Source organism: Carettochelys insculpta, chromosome 1 (assembly GCF_033958435.1).
Source record: "Carettochelys insculpta isolate YL-2023 chromosome 1, ASM3395843v1, whole genome shotgun sequence".
NCBI lineage: Eukaryota > Metazoa > Chordata > Testudines > Carettochelyidae > Carettochelys > Carettochelys insculpta.
This window is the reverse complement of record NC_134137.1, coordinates 135,956,229-135,971,911: the sequence shown is the minus strand read 5'-3', so window position 1 is coordinate 135,971,911 and position 15,683 is coordinate 135,956,229. Positions and strand designations below refer to the sequence as shown.

General features: G+C 44.5%; 1 protein-coding gene across 1 annotated transcript; it reads left to right on the top strand.

Annotated features, from left to right (window-relative positions):
* The first annotated feature begins 3,137 nt into the window (after positions 1-3,137).
* On the top strand, positions 3,138-7,703 carry SLC25A6 (solute carrier family 25 member 6). Its single transcript, XM_074992318.1, has 4 exons — positions 3,138-3,303; positions 5,156-5,642; positions 6,438-6,578; positions 7,036-7,703. The coding sequence occupies exons 1-4, from the start codon at positions 3,193-3,195 to the stop codon at positions 7,191-7,193; spliced, it is 897 nt and encodes a 298-aa protein (XP_074848419.1). The 5' UTR covers positions 3,138-3,192; the 3' UTR covers positions 7,194-7,703.
* Positions 7,704-15,683: the final 7,980 nt, after the last annotated feature.

Below are 15,683 nucleotides of genomic sequence, written 5' to 3'. Positions count from 1 at the left end.
TAAATCCCTGATGTAAATTACAGGGACCTAACCATTACAGGACCTAACCAGATCAGCCACACCATCGTGGGTTCATTCAGCTGCACATCTACCAATATAATTTATGCCATCATGTGCCAGCAATGCCCCTCTGCTATATACATCGGACAAACTGGACAGTCTCTACGTAAAAGAATAAACACACACAAATCAGATATCAGAAATGGCAATATACAAAAACCCGTAGGAGAGCACTTCAATCTCCCGGGCCGCACAGTTGCAGACTTAAAAGTAGCTATCCTACAGCAAAGAAATTTCAGGACCAGACTCCAAAGAGAAATTTCTGAGCTACAATTCATCTGCAAATTCGACGCCCTCAGCTCAGGCTTAAACAAAGACTGCGAATGGTTGGCTAAATACAAAAGCAGCTTCCCCTCTGTTGGTGTTCACACCTCCAGATCAACTGCTGGTAGTAAGCCTCACTCTTGCTGACTGAGCTAACCTTGTTATCCCCAGCCTTGCTCTGGCTTATTTATACCTGGCCCTGCAGATTTCCAAGACCAGCATCTGATGAAGTGAGTCTGTGCTCACGAAAGCTCATGCTCAAAACTTTTCTGTTAGTCTATAAGGTGCCACAGGACCCTTAGTTGCTGTTACAGATAGAATGATAGTTATTATCCTGCTTATGTTCTAATCTAAAGTACTCCAGAAAACATACATTATGAAAATCACTTTTAGAGAGCTACGTTGTATTACATTCTCTAACAAACTGTTTCCACTGCAAAATAAACTTCCTTGGATTATCTGAATCTCAGCAACGTATTTTCATCATTGAATGGGTCAGCCTACTTCCATTTTAATCCTTCCTGTCATTTAAAGATGCAACATTTCCTAATCTTGAGTTATGGTTAAAAAGCAGATTAATTCAATGCTAAATTCAGTGCCCTGATTCTGAAGAGTAAAAAAAAAATTCTACACAGTAGAATACAATCTTTTCTTAGTTCTTCATGGTGAACTATATATAACAATGTGTTCTGGTTTAAGAAAATTGGATTTCCTCCTTTACACACAGATGGCTCTTACACATCAGTGGATGGGATATCTCAGTGGCTAGAACAGTGGCCTTGTAAACCCAGGATCATGAATTCAATCCTGGATGGGCTTTCTAAGGGTTTGGAGGAAGTTACCTTACTTTTACACACACACACACCCACCCACAAGCAGGAGAAATAGCTCAGTGGTTTAAGCATTAAATTGCTAAACCCAGGGTTGTGAGTTCAATCCTTGAAGTGACAAAATCTGTTAGAGTGATAACAGGTCCTATTGTGAGTGTAGGGGGGTGAACTTTATGGCCTTTCAAGGTCCCACCTCTATGAGGTAGGTATACCTCCAGACCCTGCATCCTGCTCCACCCTAGGCCAGGCCAGCATGCAAACTCCATCTCAGAGCTTGCAATCTCTCCTATACCCCCAGATCCATGCCATGCCCCCATGTACACTCAACTCCCCCAGAGTCCTCCTCCCTCACCCACTCTGCACACAAACTACCTCCCATAGTCTGTGCCCCCAGTCTCCTGCACCTGGCCTCAGACTCTCTCCCAGAGCTGCAGGCAGGGATGAGAAAGAGTTTGAAAGGGCAGGGATACAGAATCTGGGCACCACCAAAATTTCTGCAAAGCTGCTTCTCCTGAAAATGATAAACTTAAATGGTTAAGCATCAGAGAGGGTCACAAGTCTATTTTTTTTCCTTTTGAAGTGCCAACTTTATGAAACCAAAACTTAGCTTTAGAAAAAGGTTCATAGTCCAGCACAGACTTTCTAGTCAAAATATTAACAGAGAGTAAGCCGTGCTAGTCTATACACTATCAAAACAAAAAGCAGTCAAGTAGCACTTTAAAGACTAGCAAAATAGTTTATTAGGTGAGATTTTGTGGGACAGACCCACTTCTTCAGACCAGTCTGGTCTGGATATAGTCTGAAGAAGTGGGTCTGTCCCACGAAAGCTCACCTAATAAACTATTTTGCTAGTCTTTAAAGTGCTACTTGACTGCTTTTTGTTTTGATAGTCAAAATATGTATGAGCTTCCCTCCCCCGCCATAGTCAATATCCCAAGTGCTAGGAATCTAGGAAATCTAGATTAAATCTAGGAAAGAGATTAAAGTTGCCTGTGCCATCTTTGTGCATGTGTATTATGTGACAGGTTTTAATTATATGATCACATTAGTTTTCAAATAATACGATTGATCCAGCAGCAAGTGATCTGTACAGGCACTGGAGTCTGCTCACATGAATTCAGTTTCAGGCACAGGTCCTAAAATAGCTTATTATTACCTCACCATCTATATATGCACGTATAGCATCTTGTTAAATGACATTTCAAGATAAAAGGGCAGTTATTTTGAAATGTACTACATTGGTTTCACGGGTTGCAATTGTTGTGGTTATTCAATCATATTTCCTTGGTTTAAAATGTTTTGTTTTATGTTGTACGAAAGGTCGACCGAAAGGACAAGCACAAATTATGTACTATACAGAGGGAGAAGAGTCACGAAGCTAAAGGGGAGAGGGTCTCCGGTTTTCGCATTAAAATGCTTCCCTGGGTTATGTGCCGTTGCCTTCAGGGCTAGGACTGCGCTAAGGCCGGCAGACATGGGAGCTAGCCGCCAAAGGGTTCCTAGCTCCGGGGCGGGGGGTTACGAGGCTCCCGGCAGTTTCTCGCGCTTTGCACCGCGCGTACCCTCTGCATGGGGAGACAGGTCCGGAGAAAGGGAAACTGCACCTAGGGCGGCCGGAGACAGCAGCCGCGCTCCCCGGAGCTCGGCCGCCCAGCGAGTCCTGCTACGGCCGCCAAATGCGGCACTCACCCAGCCACCCACCCACCACCCAGCCGCCGCTGGATGCAAGCAGCTGCCCGCCGATCCGTACGGTGGGAGACCCCAGCATGCTGCAGAGCTGGCGCTAGATGCATCAGGCGAGGCCCGCATTGAGCAGCGAGAAGGATACGTGCCACCCCCTCGGGGGAAGCGCGCGCCGGTGCAGTGCACACGCCGGCCGGCTCGGGCGGACACGTGACAGCCAGCGGAGCTGCCTATGGGGCCCGGGGGCGGGACCGTCAGAGCCAGGCATTTAACGCATGCGCGGAAATAGTCCCGCCCTTTTTGTCTTAGCGGCTGCGGTGTCTTCTCCCTTGGCGGCTCCCGGCTCTGTAGGAACATGGCGGACCAGGCCCTTTCCTTCGCCAAGGACTTCCTGGCGGGCGGCGTGGCCGCGGCCATCAGCAAGACGGCGGTAGCGCCCATCGAGCGGGTCAAGCTGTTGCTCCAGGTCAGCGGCGCGCGGTAGCCTGCGAGAGGGCGCGTGGCAGTAGCTGATGGGGGCGGGGGCGGGGGCAGGGCGCGCCGCGGCGGCGGCGGCGCCGGCGCCGGCGCGTGCCTGGGAAGGGAGCTCAGGCTCTGGACTCCCTCGGGCCCCGGCGCGCCCGGCTGGCTGTGGGAGTCGCTCGGCCCAGCCGGTAGCCGGTTACTACGCCGGGTGGAGGTCACGTGGGTGGAGGGAGGGGGGCGCGGAGGCGGAGGAGCTCGTTCCGCTATGCGACGCATTTGGAGGGGGCGGGGCCTGGCGGAGGCGCCTAGATGCGTCACGCTCCCTCCTGCCTATCGCGGCGTGCGCTCGCGGGGGTTAGTGTGGCGGCGGCGTCCTCTGTAGTGTGACAGTCACATGACGCAGGGTGGCGCTGCGCAGGGCCGGGCAGTCGGCGTCGGGCTTGTCCCGCACGATACGTAGGAGTCACGTCATCTCCATGGACCCCCGGGACCTGCGCGGGCCCCGTCGCCATGGATACCCCCGCCCAGGCATCGTGGGATGCTGCAGGAGGTGGGCCGCTTAGCGCGGCCTGGGCCTGGTCGGGAGGCTGGGCCTTTAGTCTCCGCCCTATTTTGCGGGGTGGGTCAACGTTGTGGGCGTGCGGCGCCGGAAAAGGAGCGATCCGAGTGCATGGCTTGTAGGGAGGCCGTCGGCCGGGGTGGGGGCACCCGGCTTTTGGGGTGGGTCTCCAACGTTCAGTGTCTGAGCCGAAACCAAGACTAACTATCGTGAAATGTAAGTTTCACGTTTAGTTCAGTGCGTGTGATGTCGCCCTCGTGTCCTTGTCCCCATTCCTCAGTCTTCTGCGCTGGGCAGGTGGTGAGTTTGTAATGATATGTAAGTAGAAAATGTTAACCTGTCAGGCCTTCCTGCATCCCAAGAAGGGCAGGTCCTAGGTCTTTCTCTCATGCAGCTTTTAAATTTTCATGAATGTAAACAAGACATAATCCCTTTGATTACTGAGTAGGGTTGACCTAAAGGGGCATCAAGTATTATGTACAAGCAGAATGCTTACATGGGTTGAACTGCTGTAGTCCAGCATCCTCAGGACCTGACTGGTGCCAAATGTGAGAATTTGCTGGACTAGGCAGGTTATTATTGTCTAGTAGCATTACCATTGCTCCCACTGCTGACTGGGCTCTTAGAAGACATTTAAAGGTAAATTACAGGTACTTTAACAGCACAAAATACTGATCCCTGACTGGTGTCTGTAAACAAGCCTCATGACACTACAGGAAAGTTGTCTGCACCCATGATAAATGGCTGTCTAACTAAAATCATTCTGGATTAAAAAAATTGTTACATAACAAAAAACAGTCAAGTAGCACTTAAAGACTAGCGAAATGGTTTATTAGGTGAGCTTTCGTGGGACAGACCCGCTTCTTCAGAACATAGCCAGTGGGTCTGTCCCATGAAAGCTCACCCAATAAACTGTTTTGCCAGTCTTTAAAGTGCTACTTGACTGTTTTTTTTGTTTTGATAGTGTATAGACTAGCACGGCTTCCTCTTTGTTACTATGTCACATAAGAGTGCCAGATTAGAGAGGTTCAATTTATATTATAATTGTATTCAGTGTTTTCTAGTTAAAGATTTGATTTATAGCTATTTATGACTATATTGAAAATGTATAGTAGAATTAATTTGTGAGATATGGAAGGATGGTATACAGTTAGATAAATGATCATTTGGAACAGTCACTCAAACCTGATGATGGCCTTTATTTTCCTTTGTCTGAATTAAAAATACTGGTTTCAACATGCAGCGTTTATTAGGTATGTGATCAAAATAATATATATAGTAATTTTTTTTACAGGTACAACATGCAAGTAAACAAATTGCTGCTGACAAACAGTACAAAGGTATCATTGATTGTGTTGTGCGTATCCCAAAGGAGCAAGGAGTGCTGTCCTTTTGGCGTGGAAATTTGGCAAATGTCATCAGATATTTCCCCACTCAAGCTCTTAATTTTGCTTTCAAGGATAAGTATAAGCAGGTATTCTTAGGAGGAGTGGACAAGCACACTCAATTTTGGAGGTATTTTGCTGGCAATCTGGCCTCTGGAGGTGCAGCTGGAGCCACTTCTCTTTGCTTTGTCTATCCTTTGGATTTTGCAAGAACCCGTTTGGCTGCTGACGTTGGAAAAGCTGGTGCCGACAGAGAATTCAGAGGTCTTGGGGACTGCCTAGTCAAAATTACCAAGTCAGATGGTCTTCGTGGCTTATATCAAGGGTTCAATGTGTCTGTGCAGGGCATCATCATCTATAGAGCTGCCTACTTTGGAATCTATGATACTGCAAAAGGTAACTTACAGGGGGAGCTGGTAGTTTTCGCAGGCAGAAAATTAAGTTGTGTGTGCTTAACTGGAATAGTGCACGCGCACACTGCTACATTAAAACTTTTAATTCTGTTCTTGTATTTTGGAGCTGAGGATAAGTGTGATTTTGTTTTAAACTGCATCCATTACCATCAGCCTGATTATAGTTACTGGTGCCCTTGCTTGTTTAACTGTTGTAATCAGAATAGCTTCTAGCAGAAAAGAACTAAATGTGGAACTTTGTTCACCTGTTGGTGCTCAGCACGCTACTAGAGAAATACTGTTTAAATCTTTAAAAAAAAAAAAAAATAGAATGCTATTTGTGGATTAACAAAGTGTTTTTATTGTGCTGATGGTGTAGTATCTCTTTTCAGATGCATTGGAGGCAGATTTGTATCACTATCACAGTAGTGCAAGTGTTTCACTTAAACAAGGTTTTTAGTGTTTATTGACTAAATAAACAAATTATCCAAAGGCTTTGAATATTTGCCCCAACCACTGCTGCTACTTCCTGTTTTCTATTTGTCCAGTCTGCAAAAAGTTTAAGATATTCTTAAACTACGTATTCAAAACCACAGACAATTGATGTTCAATACTTTTTCTAATCAGTTACAAGACAGAAGCATTATCTTTTTTTAATCTGCATTTCTGAAACTCCAACTCTTTGGAAGAGAGAACTGTGGTTCTGGCGCAACATTTTGTGCAGTGCCATTCTTACAGTAGACTGAGTTGCTTTTACTTGTAAAACTTCAGAAGTCATGTTCTGATGTCTTCATTGCAGGCATGCTTCCAGATCCCAGAAACACCCATATTGTGATAAGCTGGATGATTGCACAAACTGTGACTGCAGTGGCCGGTGTTGTCTCTTATCCTTTTGATACAGTGAGGCGTCGAATGATGATGCAGTCAGGACGTAAAGGAGGTAAGGTCTTGATATTAATGTAAGACTTTTGGTCTGTGTTTTAGCAATGGTTAACAGTAGCCATTAGTGCTTTTTATTTGGTGCTAATGATAGTAATTATACTTTATTTTAATTTTTGATAAGTTATTATAACTTGTCAGAATATAAAATGGAGTACTGATAAGCTAATTGTCTTGAACAGTGGTTGTCATAAGCATTTGAAATCACAAGACTACTTATATAGGGAACTGGTAATTTGTGACATTTAAAATGAGTTTAGTTCTTGTATTGAGTGCTGTTTCTATGTAAGGCAGTGTTGATCTTTAGGTAGTACAAGCACTTTTCTGTGTGGTATTACTTGTTTGAAACAGTGAGTGATCATAAAGATGTAATTGACAGTTAGGTTTTCATAAAATCAAAACTTTCCCATGACTCTTGTTTGTTTTTTTGTTGTTTTTTTTCTTTTTTTCTTTCACAGCTGATATCATGTACTCTGGAACAATTGACTGTTGGAGGAAGATTGCAAGGGATGAGGGAGGAAAAGCTTTTTTCAAAGGTGCATGGTCCAATGTTCTCCGAGGCATGGGTGGTGCTTTTGTTCTTGTGCTGTATGACGAATTTAAGAAAGTAATTTAAAAACAGTCTAACAAGAATAGGAAATCAAGTTGAGCAGATCATGTAGAGTAACTTCACCATTATGGACCATTGACTTTCAAGAAATTCCTGTGTTGTCTTATTTATCAGGGCCAGATCATGTTGGTAGATGGGGCTAGAAACTTAAGGGAACTGATCTATTTCAAGATTGCAAAAAAAAAAAAAAGGCAACCACTGAAACTGTCAGTTGAGCATATTGAATTGTCTGCATCAGTGGGATATCGATGGCAGTACTTCTGGGTCCAGAATGGTTGATCCACAAGCAGTCTGGGCAGATAGTTTTCTCTGTTTGCCTTCGGATCATTCTCTAGTTTCACATCCTATGTTTGAGGACCATAAAATTGTTTTGGGTATTTAACAGTTCATGTCTATTCTACTTGTACTTAAGCACTCTGTACCATTTTGCACAGCCAAACATCTAGCAATTATGTTCTTTTTAAATTGGGGGCATTTTGCTGTAAAACAATAAACATACTTACTGTGTCAAAACTAGTTACATTGAAGCTTTGTTTCTCTTGGTATAATCTGCACGTGTTTTTTGACAAGATTCTAATTTGACCTGGTACTGTCACCATTTGAATCAGCACGTTACAACTTGGTACATTCATCTCTCGATAAGCAGGATTCAGTATGGGAAATACAAGGAATTGCTCTTGCAGTGACATTAAACTAGGCTCTAATTCTCTTTGTAATGTTTCACTTATACTTTGGGTGGTCTGTAAACTATCACAGAAGATTGTAGGACAGTCAAGCACCCCTCCCTTTTAAAAGTAGGCAGGGGAACTTTTTTTTTTTTTAAAAAGAAAAAAAAACCTTTTTTCACCAAGAATTAAACATTGTTGAGTGGGGTGATCTGGGTGCTTAACCATTTTTGCAGTTGCTTGGCATTAACTCATGTTCAATTTGTGATCTACTATAATCTCTCTACCAGACATCCTTTCCTAAACTACTGTTTAGAAAGTTATTTCCCCACTTTTGTATTTGTGTGTTTGATAACGATCTGGTTAGTTCTACAGTTGAGTACTACTACGTACAGCAGGCCGGCTGCTTCACACTCCCAAGTTGCATGCCTGACTGAGTTAGGTACTGCATGTCACAATTCTGGGTAACATCTGTATTTAGCCCTTATAATCCAACAAGTGCTTCTGTTCTCAGTTTCTGTGTTTCTAGTTGTCATCTCCATGGCAGAGACTAGGGATGTAAAATCCAGCTTAATTGGTTAACCACTTTAAGTAGGGGGGCAGGCTGCTCCATCCCAGTCGGATTAGAGCAGCCCTTCTGCCTTGGACAGGGGTCTGCTCCTGCCACTCTGGAGTGACATGGCCGTGGAGTGCCAGGGAGTGGGGCTACCTGGGCCCTGCTGTACTGTCCCTGCCTGATCTCCACCAGAGCCTTCACAGCAGCTCCAGTGTACCATTGGGCGGGGGGCCCTCCAGCCAGACTGCAGCAGCCCCTGTCTTTTGCCATCCCTCCTTTTCTCTCCTCAGTGGCCGCTACTCGACAGCTGCATAGCCACCCTTCCACTGGGGACAGGGCTACTCCAGCCTGCCTGTAGTGTTCTGCCTGCATTGACTCTATGGGGCTTGACCAACCCCCTATCCTCAGTGGGTGGGGGGCTGCTGCTGCTGCCTCTTTCAGTTAACCATAACAGGTGGGCCTCATCCAGTTAGTGAGGCTCTTATTAACCAGCTAAACTTGAGCATGCATAGCAGAGATCTGGATCTTTCTCCTTCCTGATCTCTGCATAGTTCCCTTCGAAGCCTACGAAAAGATTTTCCTGAAGTTGTGTTCATAACTTTATCAGATCAGAACAAACTGCCGTGAATTTTGGCACAGATTAGGGATGTAAAGTCCCATTTAACTGGTTTACTGATTTAAACTAGTGGGCAGGGAGAAATACTGCTCCAGCCTCTCTGGGTTGGAGCAGTCCTCCCACCTTGAGCCCCATAAATTTGTGATTTACTTTAAGGCTGTCTGGAGTTGCTCAAAACTATTAGTGCCTACCTCAACACAGACTGTTAGAAAACAGGGCAGACACCCCCAACTGCTCTTTTGTCCTAAATTAGGTTTGAGTGAACTCCTTGACCTGTATGCAGCAAGGTCATGATGCTGGGCGTGAAATTCATGAATTCAGTTATGTGGGAGCAGCCCCGCAGCTCTGTGTGGGGAATGCCAGTGACAGTTGCTGCTGCTCTGGGTCTAAGCACCAGCAGCTTCTGCCACTTGCCCACCTCCCAGTAGCTCCGCTGCTGCCCAAAGCTGCCTGCTCTGTTTGTGAAATTCAGTGTTCGTGAGGGCTCTCAGCACTGAGGCCTTGTGAATGTTTTAATCCTGTTGTACCAGTCTGATGGAGTCACTTACACTCTTCAATCTATTTTGCCACCCAGACAAAACATCACACTGCTCTCAGCTCAGTGAGATCACTTGCCCAGATCAGTTGGTACTCTGCATCTTAAAGACAATGTTATTAGTCAGTTCTGGAGTAAGCTAATTGAAGTTTTATTAGGAAGGAAAACAAGATGAGAGTTACCAGTCCTCAAAGCGTCTTGCCTGGATGACTGAGCATTATCCAGGGAAGAACTTACTCTCTGGTAGGGGCACTGTTCATAGCCAAAGGCCTCAGACCTCATTGCTCTGAAAGTCACAGAGAGGTAGCTGAATTAGTCAGTATTGTCACAAAAAGAGCAGTCCTGTAGCACTTTAGGACTAACAAAATTATTTTAGGTAATGAGAACATTTTTATGGCTTACTTAAGGTGCCATTTTCTCAGATCTTGTCCCCTATTGGCCCTAGTTTACTTATGCTACATCAATATCTTTATCATTTGGGTCCATAGTAAGGAGACTTCAAGAATTCCACAGCAATTTTAACAACCTGCACCCTACCATCAATCTCAGCTTTGACCATCCCACTTGAGACCAATTTCCGGGACACCAGAGTACAGATCACTAATGGCCAAATCAATACCACTCTCTATCAGGCATTTGTAAAGCTTAATTACCTACCAAGAGAAGTTTAAAAAAAAAAATTGACAAGGCCAGAGGAATAACTAAAAACCAGCTACTTGTAGATAGCCCCAAGAAGGTAAATAACAGAACACCACTTGTTCCTTCTAAAGAAAATGCATGTAGACACTCTGCAGGGCCATTCTTTCTAGAGAACAGTCTTCTTGTTCAATCCATGGCCCATTCTTTTGAAAGAGTGGGGGCTGTGTGAAGGCTCTTTTTCAAAAGAGCAGATGACTCTTTTGATCCACTTTTGTGTGTGGATGTTCTATTTCGAAAGACGTTCTTTCAGAAGTGATCTAGAAGAGCTTCTTCAGAAAAATCTCTAGTGTAGTAACAGAAAGCCATGTTTAGTGTATATTCTGTCAAAACAAAAAGGCAGTCCAGTAGCACTTTAAAGACTAACAAAATAGTTTATTAGGCCTCTATAGTATACATATAGCCATTAGGTTCTGAATGAAGGGGATGAGGAAACCTCCTCCTAAGAGAGCCCTGAATCAGCTATTTGGCTTCCAAAGTCCTCCTTGAGGCAGAGTCTGACTCACTCATCCAGATGCACAACAGAGGCTCAGGGTAATGATCACAAAATGAAAAAAGGGGTCATCTAGCACTTTAAAGACTAACAAAATAATTTGTTAGGTGATGAGCTTTCATGGAACAGACCCTCTTCAGATTTGGGAATAGAGCTGAAAATGAACTGGCATGATGAATATGTAAGAGAGAAAACAAAATAAATGAAAACTGACAAATCAACAGGTGGGGTGTAAAGGGTAGGGAATAAATTACTTGCTGCAGTTGTCTATTGAGTTGCCTGAAAATACTACGAATATCAAAGATGGGGAAGCTGTCTCTGTTATGCATAAAGTAATTGCTATCTCTATTAAGGCCGTGGTGCAAAGTGTCAAATTTGAAAATAAAGGCCAGTTCTGATGTCTCCCTTTGTGATCTGGTGTTGAAGTCTCTTGGTTGTTGGATGCAGATTCTCAGGTGTTTAATACTATGGCTCACTCCATTGAAATGCTCACTGACAGGTTTAGGTGTATTCAGGTTCTTAATGTCTGATGTGTGTCCATGCATTCTTTGGCAAAGTGATTGTCCAGTCTGTCCAATATACTAGCAGAGGAACACTGCTGACATGTGATGGTATATATATTAGTGGAGGCAAATGAAAAGTTCCAGCATTAGTATTTCTGTGTCATGGCATGTGATTACAAGTGCGACTTTTCCTGAGATTACATGGTTGTCTGGAGGACAGCACAGGCCTCTCGGAGTGCAGGATCAAGTTCCAGTATAGGCTGGTGATGATGTGCTGGAGGGGTTTGAGCTGTGGGCTGTAGGTGGTGACGAGTGGTGTTTTGTTGTTTACCTTCTTGGGGCTATCTAGCAGTAGCTGGTTTCTAGTTATTCCTCTGGCCTTGTCAATTTTTTTTTTTTAAACTTCTCTTGGTAAGTAATTAAGCTTTACAAATGCCTGATAAGAGATCTTGAAGTTTTTGGTGTCAGTGGGATGAGAGCAGATGTGGTTGTAGCTAAGGGCCTGACTATAAATAATGGATTCTGATGTGTCCCAGATGGAAGATGGAGGCATGTAGGTAAATGTAACCATTGGTGGGTTTCTAATAGAGAGTGGAATTGATTTGGCCATTAGTGATTTGTACTGTGGTGTCCAGGAAATCGGTCTCGCAACATAAACAGACATCAAAACACTCCAGATCCACAAACCAGTTAGTCAGCATTTTAATGGAATGGGGCATTCTGTCTATGACTTAAGAGTATGTGTGTTACTGAAAAAAAATTTTCGCACTGCTATTCAAAGAGAAACAGCTGAGCTGGCTTTTATATTTGAATTCAGCACATTAACGTGTGGTTTGAACCAGGATGGGAATTTTCTGAGTCTCTATAGGGGCTCATCTGCATACTTGGCTTAATCTAATTCTTGACCTTCCCCCCCCAACCCTCCACTCTCTGATTTGCTCGCCTTGATCATTTTTTTTCTGATTTTTGTCCTCCTTGATTACTGTTTTTGGTTCTCTGTGCTGTTGCCTCCTTCTTAAGGTGGCACAGTGGCAGTTCATGCCCGGTGTGCAACGCTGGCCCAATAACACACCGAGAGTGGAAAAAGAATCTTTATTTGGCATGCCAGGTAAGGTGCAGGGGGATCTCTCCTCAAAGCCTGCACACCTTGCAACACAAAGCGAGCAATACTTATACCTGTCTCCTCCTTTGTTCACCACCCCCACCAACAAACCAGGGGAGAGTTTCTCATACTCCCTTTATCCATTCCTCCAGCTCAAACTGAATTTCTACTGCTCATATGACATTCCGCTCTGGTAATTCCCTATTAATCGGGAGGTAAAGTACCAATAGATTATTGACAGAATGTAAGTTACAGGGAGGTAGAGTTATTCAGTCGTATAGAACATGAACAGGATTTCAGTAACAAAACAATGCTGAATTTCATGAGAAAATTGAGGATTCAGTAATAATGCTAAATACAATATTGAACCTCATGGGAACATTAGTAAGCATTCATTTACAAAACAATGTTTCTATGAGTACAGAATATAACAACATTTCCCCTGCCAACATTTTAATATTGAGTCTGTTCTGGTATGGCTATGATCTGAAGAAGTGGGTCTATCCCACGAAAGCTCATCACCTAATAAATTATTTTGCTAGTCTTTAAAGTGCTACTTGACTGCTTTGTTTTAAAATAGTTGTATCAGTTCAGGTATCCATTAGATGGCAGTAGTGGATCACTAGTATAGTCCGCAAGCACTCTAGAATCTGTACATGCTTAGGTTTGGGGATGACTATTGGCAGTTATATAGTCATCAGATGTAACTGTTGTGCAGCATGAAGCTTCACTGTTACCCCCAACCACCATGCTTTTGTGGGTGTATTTATGTCACTAGGGAAAGCATGTAAGCTAGGTGTCATTTAAGTTAGACGTGTATGTAAGTGTCTTCCTGAATCGGGGCTCAGGAGACGTCAGAGTCAACATTACAATTCCCAGTATTTTACAGGCCTTTATAAAGTTAAGATACTTTTGCATGCAGTGCTCAATGTCATTAATGGGACTGATGTATCTGCATAAATGTAGGGGAACATAAATCCCATATGCTCTGAGCACCACACAAGCAATTAAGAAGTCTCTGCCACTTGAGGGCCAGATTTCAGATTCTTTACTTTTCCTGGTAAGTATTTTTCTCACAGGTACATCCTCATTGACTTAACTGAGGCCTTGTGTACACGAACCCGCACCATCGATCTAATCTACGTGATGTCAGGTACATAAACAGTATAGCTGAAGTTGATGTACTTACTGCTACATCTTGAGTGTGGTAAGAATTGGCTGGGTCTCCTATCTATGCTGGCTGCTCTTGTCATTTTGGTGGAGTACTGGTGTCAATGAGAGAGTGCTTGGAGATTTGATTATTTTGTCTCAGGCCCCAGCCTAGTGGAGACAAACCCCGAGGCTACACAAGTAGCCAAGCATGATTCCAATTTTCCAACTTCCTGTTTGACTCTGTTTATATAGCAATATTTTCCAGTGATAACATAACCAATCATTTACTGAAATTTTTCTAATGCTAACATTCTAACAATTTTCTGACCACCACCTTAATTAGTCCTCACTTAGTAAAATTAATTGTACAGCAGACAGAAACAATCAGGAACCAGACAACATACAGATTAACAGAAAAGTAGGAACCATAAAAACAAAGCAGAAAAAAGAAATGAGAGATTCACAACCACACCTATTTAAGTGAGTTCTTGCCAGACAAGTCCATCAAACAAGTTTTTTTTTTGTTTTTTTTGTTTTTTTGTTTTTTAAAACATTCTAGGATCTTTCTTTGGGATGTTAGATCGTTAGCCTTCCTAACAGCATAATATTACTTTGTTTCAATGTGACCTGCTTGGACTGTGAGGATGTGACCATACTTCCCATCTTATGGTGTCCCTGCTGCTTAGCCAAAGAGTAAGGCCTTAGGCTGTCACAGAGAAGGCCCATACCCAAGTGGATTCTGATTGTTTATCCCCTGCTTAAATGATAACAGTACACTTAAATTCTTAACATACACCTTTAGTTATGGACTGAACTGAATAACTATAGGGAGCACTGAATAACTATATCCTGATACTCCGCCCTTTTCTCTTTTGGGCTACGTCTACACGTGCAGCCAACATCGAAATAGCTTATTTCGATGTCGCGACATCGAAATAGTCTATTTTGATGAATAACGTCTACACGTCCTCCAGGGCCAGCAATGTCGATGTTCAACTTCGACGTTGCTCAGCCCAACATCGAAATAGGCGCAGCGAGGGAATGTCTACACGTCAAAGTAGCACACATCGAAATAGGGATGCCAGGCACAGCTGCAGACAGGGTCACAGGGCGGACTCAACAGCAAGCCGCTCCCTTAAAGGGCACCTCCCAGACACAGTTGCACTAAACAACACAAGATACACAGAGCTGACAACTGGTTGCAGACCCTGTGCCTGCAGCATAGATCCCCAGCTGCCGCAGCAGCAGCCAGAAGCCCTGGGCTAAGGGCTGCTGCCCACGGTGACCATAGAGCCCCGCAGGGGCTGGAGAGAGAGCATCTCTCAACCCCCCAGCTGATGGCCGCCATGGAGGACCCAGCAATTTCGACGTTGCGGGACGCGGATCGTCTACACGGTCCCTACTTCGACGTTGAACGTCGAAGTAGGGCGCTATTCCTATCTCCTCATGAGGTTAGCGACTTCGACGTCTCGCCGCCTAACGTCGAAGTTAACTTCGAAATAGCGCCCGAAGCGTGTAGACACGATGGGCGCTATTTTGAAGTTGGTGCCGCTACTTCGAAGTAGCGTGCACGTGTAGACACAGCTTTGGGGTGATACTTTGCTCAGGTATCCCTGGAAAAATCACGGGACATGTAGTAACACATTTCCTTATAGGATCAGGCATCAAAAGTGGAATGTGTTGCTATTCCGTGTAGTACAGTGTGCTGCTGCTTCTCTCACATGGACATGCTACACCTACCCCTAGTAGGGTTCTACACTTCTCATTATATGAGCCCAAAAAGGACTGGTCCAGGTTGTGTAGTACTCTGGGGGGAGAGCTTACTATATTACTTAGTTATATGTAGTGGCCCCACTGCTTGAGTGGAGAACATTCCAGCCATGTGCCTTCTGCCAAAAGCCTCACCCTCTACTGTGTCCACTGCCCATCTGGGGTCACTGGCCCCAGCCCATGAGAGCATGGCCCCAGAATTCTAGGGAGTTGGTGGAGGGGCACAGCTGTAGCCATCCCCCCATGCTCTGGGGAGTTGAGGGGTGGTGCAGCTGTAGCTGCCCCCAGAGCTCTAGAGAGCTATTGGGTGGTGTGGCTGCCAGGCCCACATTATGCCTTCCTCTGCCTCTGCCACCCACAAGTAACTATTACACAGGTGCCCTAGTTGAGCATTTTGTATTCATATAC